Source organism: Erpetoichthys calabaricus, chromosome 1 (genome assembly GCF_900747795.2).
Source record: "Erpetoichthys calabaricus chromosome 1, fErpCal1.3, whole genome shotgun sequence".
Classification (NCBI taxonomy): Eukaryota; Metazoa; Chordata; class Cladistia; order Polypteriformes; family Polypteridae; genus Erpetoichthys; species Erpetoichthys calabaricus.
The window spans coordinates 279,867,879-279,873,878 of record NC_041394.2 but is presented as its reverse complement, the minus strand read 5'-3'; the positions used below and the strand labels follow the sequence as shown (position 1 = coordinate 279,873,878).

Genomic DNA, 6,000 nt, shown 5'->3' with positions numbered 1-6,000 from the left:
TATTTTTCACATTCCATGACAAAATAGGTGGAAAAAAATGGGCAAGATTGTGGCTGAACTTATCACACCCGTTCATCCTTCATACAGCACTGATTCAGACAAGGCAGTACATTACTGACTGTCTGAAAAAGGGGCAAGCTAGTGATACTGTAGAAATGTGAAACTGTGCTGGGAAGTCATGACACAGTTGTGTAATTTGAGATGCTGAGCAATTTCTAGTTGTGTAAACTGACAAACTGCAGTGACAAAATTGGCAACTGCAGTTGTCAATGTTGACATCCCCACCAGCTACAAGTCATGTAATGCAGCATCGGCTTATTCAGATCTTGTCTAGCCCTTCCAGAATGAACCCTATCAACTGTCTAACCCTAAAAATAAGTCCAGAAAAGGAAAGAATGTTAACGCTGTTCTCTACTGGAAGACACAGAAACTACTGACACCATTAGCAAATTCCAGATCTGTATATCAAGTAGAGAGACCCCACCAGCAACAATAATATGCAAGATCAGGAATTAAGAAGTGAGTACACGTTTGACTGTGGAATTTTGGGGTTGCATTTACACTGAATGTACCTGATCTTTATTTCAATACTTGACAAAGACCCATAAAAACAAATCTCAATGCACTGAGAGTCATGATAACCTCTGATGTTTTTATTATACATTAAATAGGAGTGGTGAAATTCAAGACAAAAATATAGCGACTTATTTGAGATCACCACACAGTATGTACTCCTATAAAACATTTCCATTATTATGTTATAAACAGTGGTCATTATTTTCATATTACTTGTTAAGAATGATGTGCAAGGCTAGCACAGAGAATAGAACCAAAACCAGATCAACAATGGTTCATAAAAACAAGAAGCACAATGTACAAAATATGCACTTGTAAGTATTACAACTATACAAATTATGTTAAAACACATTCTAGGTATACATTTAAAAAGAAAAAAAAAAATCATAGAAGTTGGCACTCTAAGACAGGGAACAAATTCATGTCATGGAGAACAGTGTGCTATGAATTCTGACATTTTGCTTTTACCATATATATGAAAGAACCAGTCTTCCGGTATTCCATCAATGTTCCAGGTTAAGTTTCCACATGTAAAACATTTCCAAAAACTAGGTACACTGTTATACAAACACCGATACGCAAACCACACCACAGAGCTTTCAGTTTCATTCCCTATGACACCTACTGCATTCCTCACTGTCTATTCCACAAACAAATGTGCTGAAGAACAATTTTCTGCTACCTATTTAAATGTTGTACTCCAAATAACATTAGAGTGAACGCTTTAGAGTAATACAGTCAAATCATTCTTAACACATAGCTGACAGGCAACAAAATCAGCTGCAGATGCATTTTCCTCATGTCCTTTAGAAATAAAGGCCACAAAAACGTAATGCCCCTTAATTTTGCACATGGTATTGGTATTTTGTTCTGACACTCTGTACCAGACATCTGGAAGCACCAATTTTTTTTTTTTTTTTTTATAAAGTCTGACAATCTTAAGCATTTACAAAATAACAGAATTCATAGTCTAATTTTCCATTATATACTTAATACCAGTTACATAAAAATTAAGTGAAATGTTTCCACATGGGAGGTCAGTTTAATAAGAAATATTGCCATGCACAATGATAAAAAAATTTCATTTCTTAAAACTATTATTATGATCATAAATAAAAACAAGAATCTAGAAACTTAAAGACTGGAACAATATTTGCCAAGAAGGCATCTTTTCCAAAGTCATATAGCATGTTAAAAAAAATAACTTTATACAGAGATTTATACACAACTATTTAAAAAAAATCCATTTGCCAAACCTCAGACATAACCCAAACAAGACAAGAATTATTTCAACCATGCTAGCATATATTTACACACATTAGTGACACATGATGCTGTGAGATTTATGAAAAAATATTAACAATAAAACTATATTTTGGTGCCAAATCTGTTTTTGTGGTGTCTGATGTAAAGAAACAAAATAACATTTATAAAGTAAATTTCTGTAGTAGTTCTGCTACAATAAACTTCTCAGCCACTCAGACATACCACACATTTATTAATAACGTACTCTCACAATACCACAACTGACAGCACAGTCTGAAACAAGACCCCATTCGATGGAAGAAATGTACCAAGCCAAAGCCCTGATTTTACGTATATAATTTTAAAATTCAATTGTTTACTTCATTGATGAAATAAGGCATTTTCATACAACCACAGGCCTGTTTTTTGCATAGAGGATTGCAGCTAGTGTGTTTATGTTAATCTGCTTTTTAATTTTCCCAGCCTGTTACCTTTCAACACAGAAAATCAACTATAATATGTAGGAAACGTTTTAATAGAGTAAATAAAAAATAAAATAAAACCACCTTAAAGGCGAGTTTACATGTTATGTAAAGTCAACCCATCCAGCCTGATAATGCATATTTATAAGAGTCCTGATCAGATGCACACAATAATGTAACATTTTTTTTTGTGTCGTTAAGGTCTCCAATAAAAAGAGAGAAAAGTGAGTTACCAGTCTTAGGCTTGCAATCTACACTGTGTAAATACGACATTTATTTGTATAATGATCCACATGTAGAATTAGCTCCCAGAAATCAACGTTTCAACTTCTATGCCATATTTGGGAAAAATTATGAACTTAAGTCTACCAGGAGTACAGAGATCAGCAGACCCAGAAAGATTCCTGCCTTATGAGTCTGGACGCTACAACAGGTATGAAAAGATTAAAAGACCAACATTTAAAAATACTGGCACTTTAAGAGAAATAAAGCTTATGTATTAAACCAAAAACAGCGAAACAAAACAAAACAACAACAAGCAATCCATCTATCACTACAATTTCATTAAGGTAAATATGTGGGTGCTACTAGAAACCAAGGCTAATAATTTAGTGTAATGTACAAAACAAAAACATCACTTTCAGTTATGTATTTTTTTTTTCCTTTCCCATTTGCTTAAGTGAACAATTCTTCACATAAGTATACATCTTGGCTTGGATTTTTTCTTTTTCTTCTTCCCATCTTTGCTCATCTTCTCTTTGTGTTTTCGAATTTCTCTTACTAATGTATAAAAGGCATCATCCACTCCCTAGAAAATTGAAGGAGACACAGTGAGTTTAGATCATAGTCTGACAGATCAAATTTAACTAGATCATTTCTAGCAGTTTACTTAGAAGACATCAGCTGTATATGTAGGACAGAAAACAAAATCCATAATAGTGTTTTTATGCAGAAAGGGGGCTATCATATATTAACTTAGATTTTTATTAACACAAGGTCAGTAGGAGTGAATGAGCTATGCCGAGTCTTGAGGAATTAATTATCTAACTTTGATATAAAGAACACAAGCAGTACATTTCTTACATGTTGGATTTGTGGCCTTCAAAGTATAATTTTTGGGAGGTCTGCTTTTAACAAATTACCAATTTTTTTCAGGGGCACGCCATCAAACATCTCTAATACAATCAAGCTGGGTAGCTGGAAGTAACATTTTAGTGTATTAAGAAATTATTAATCTGATGTCAGACCCCTCAAAAAACTGTTTACATTTTAAAGCAATCCAGCACTAAGTCTACTTTTAGTGGTACAAATGAAGGGGACACGTGTTCCACCTGCATTGTTAGCCGATTTCTTGCAACCAAAACACAAAATATATCAATCTAATTAAAAAAATAAATAAATAAAAGGACAAGAAAAAAATGTCCGTGTATGGCACACACTGGTTAAGAATCCCACCTCACTTCCAAGAATCTCAGTCTGATGTTTTTCCAAGTATTTACTGTATGGAGCCTGTGGATACTTTTCATACTTGTGTATTCTGGCTTCCACTCACATGTCAAATACATAATGCTATGTTTACTGACAAAAACTTTGCTCCAAAGACAGACAGCTGGGTGTGTGCCCTGCAATAATTTGGTATTTAAGGCAGGGTTGTGTCCAGCAGACATAAGTTGTTGCCAGGACAGACTCCAGTTCCCTGTGATGCCATAATGGTAAAACCTGGTTTGGTGATTAGATTGAAGGGTATTTGTAAAAATGCAATCTAAAAATGTAAGCTGTATTGTTTATATGTGATGTAAAAATATTAATACACAGATATAGAAACCAGTTCATAGAAAGCATTTTAACATATTTTACATATATTAAAATCAACTATTTTGTCATATACTGTATTTGACAAGATGATATGAAAATATCTTGCCCAATATCTGCTCAATGCATACTTTTGAAGGCAACAGAAATGCAGAATAGAGTTTAACTTTTCTGATTTCACTTCTTCCAATATTAATACTCAACACCTACATCAGTCACACTAAATGTCACTTCACCTTGTTGTGTTTCTCTGTATTCAGTAAAAGAGAGGATAGCTGTAGCTTATAAATGGCATGCTCTTATCAATAAACATGAATGAATGGATGATTGTGCAGTCAATACCTTATGTTCACTAAGCAATGTATGTGCAGCAGCGTTCAGGGGCAACTGGGCAACAGACAACTTGGCGAAAACACAAGTAGGCGAAAGGACAACTCGGCGACATCCTTTACCAGTTAGGTTCAAAGAGATTTTTTAATGATATTTAAATGACAACGTTGGGCACCGGAAAATCCGCAGAATCACCTGCTTTATGAGAGTCCCAATACGTTGAGAGTACAGATATTCCTTAAGCCGTACTCGCAGGTCACCTTTTGTATTCTAAATATTGTTATCATACGATTACAATCAACACAATTTATATAAAGGATTAGCCATCTTGGTTGCAGAAGATAATGTAAGATAGTTTGTTACATCTGCAGAATAAAGTTCGTTCGTCAATTATATACATTTTTTTCCAATATTTTAAATCACGTCGTCATTTAAATATAATTAAAAAATCTCTTTGAACTTAACTATTACCTAACTGGTAAAGGATGTCGCTGAGTTGTATTTCACCAAGTTGTTTCTTCGCCGAATTGTCTTTCGCCAAGTTGACTGTCGCCCAGTTGCCACCGAACCTTGTAGCAGAGAATATGATATTCCAAATATCTAGAATTTTGTTCTTTTCGGTTGTCAAAATTCAGTTCTCAGAGACAAAAAATATGAACTGCATAATAGATAGATTCCATCTGATTACATTGAATTGTACAGAGATATGCTAGAATAGTTTTCTTTATTTGTTGGACATGCAAGTTTACAGTAGCTTTCAAAAGTTATGTTTATAAATTTAGAATTTGATCCTGCTGAACAAGAAATAATCCATTCCTGTGTAGAATTCTGAACATGCAGATCAAATATATTCCTGTTCCTGACCACAGAAAATTTAGGTCTGTGAGAACTTAGTAGAAACTCTAAAACTAGTGCGGTATAAAACTAATCTCTAAAAATTGTCGACATTAGAAGAAAACTATGTAAATTGTCACACCCAGTATTTCGAACTTGAAAGGACATAGTGTAAAAAAACATCAAGAACCAAAAGCCCAAAAGAATTATAATCTGGTAAATACATCCCAAATAATCATTACAGATTCCCTTGTTATGTTTTGACTATTTAATGCTAGTCTTGCTCTCTAGCAGTTTAGTTATTGTCTGTTACAAAAATATTACCCCAGAGCAAATTAGAAAGGCATTTTATTCTGCCTTTTGTTCTATCCTATGAATAAGTGTAGTAATGTACAAATGCCAGAGAGTGCTTTGAAATTTAAAATCTGTTCACTAAAAATAAATAAGACAGATATGTACTAGACAAAGCAAAAACAGCCTCAGTGCCTTGCAAGACGACATTAGGCAGCTTCCTCTTATATGTGCAGAAGGTATGAAGCACTATTTTGGCTCACAAAATTACAGCTCTGGCAAAAAACAAAATAATTGTTACATGCTCCCTATTTAGAAAACCAGATCCAAGTCAAATTATTCAGAGCTTATACATGTACCACTTATGGCTGAAGAGAAAAGCTGAATAAATAGTCATCCATTTTCATACAAACTGAAAGTATGTCAAGGG

The 6,000-nt window shown here is 33.9% G+C and overlaps 1 protein-coding gene across 5 annotated transcripts in view; it reads right to left on the bottom strand.

Annotated features, from left to right (window-relative positions):
- Positions 1-632: 632 nt before the first annotated feature.
- LOC114662194 (GTPase KRas) overlaps positions 633-6,000 on the bottom strand; it is an 87,965-nt gene continuing 82,597 nt past the window's right edge. For all 5 annotated transcript variants that reach the window (XM_028815583.2, XM_028815606.2, XM_028815575.2 and 2 more), the window contains one exon: positions 633-3,111. Coding sequence is in view for 2 of the 5 variants with exons in the window: in XM_028815606.2 (XP_028671439.1) it covers positions 2,995-3,111 (117 nt within the window). In the remaining 3 variants the exon portion in view is untranslated. The remainder of the gene's footprint in view (positions 3,112-6,000) is intronic.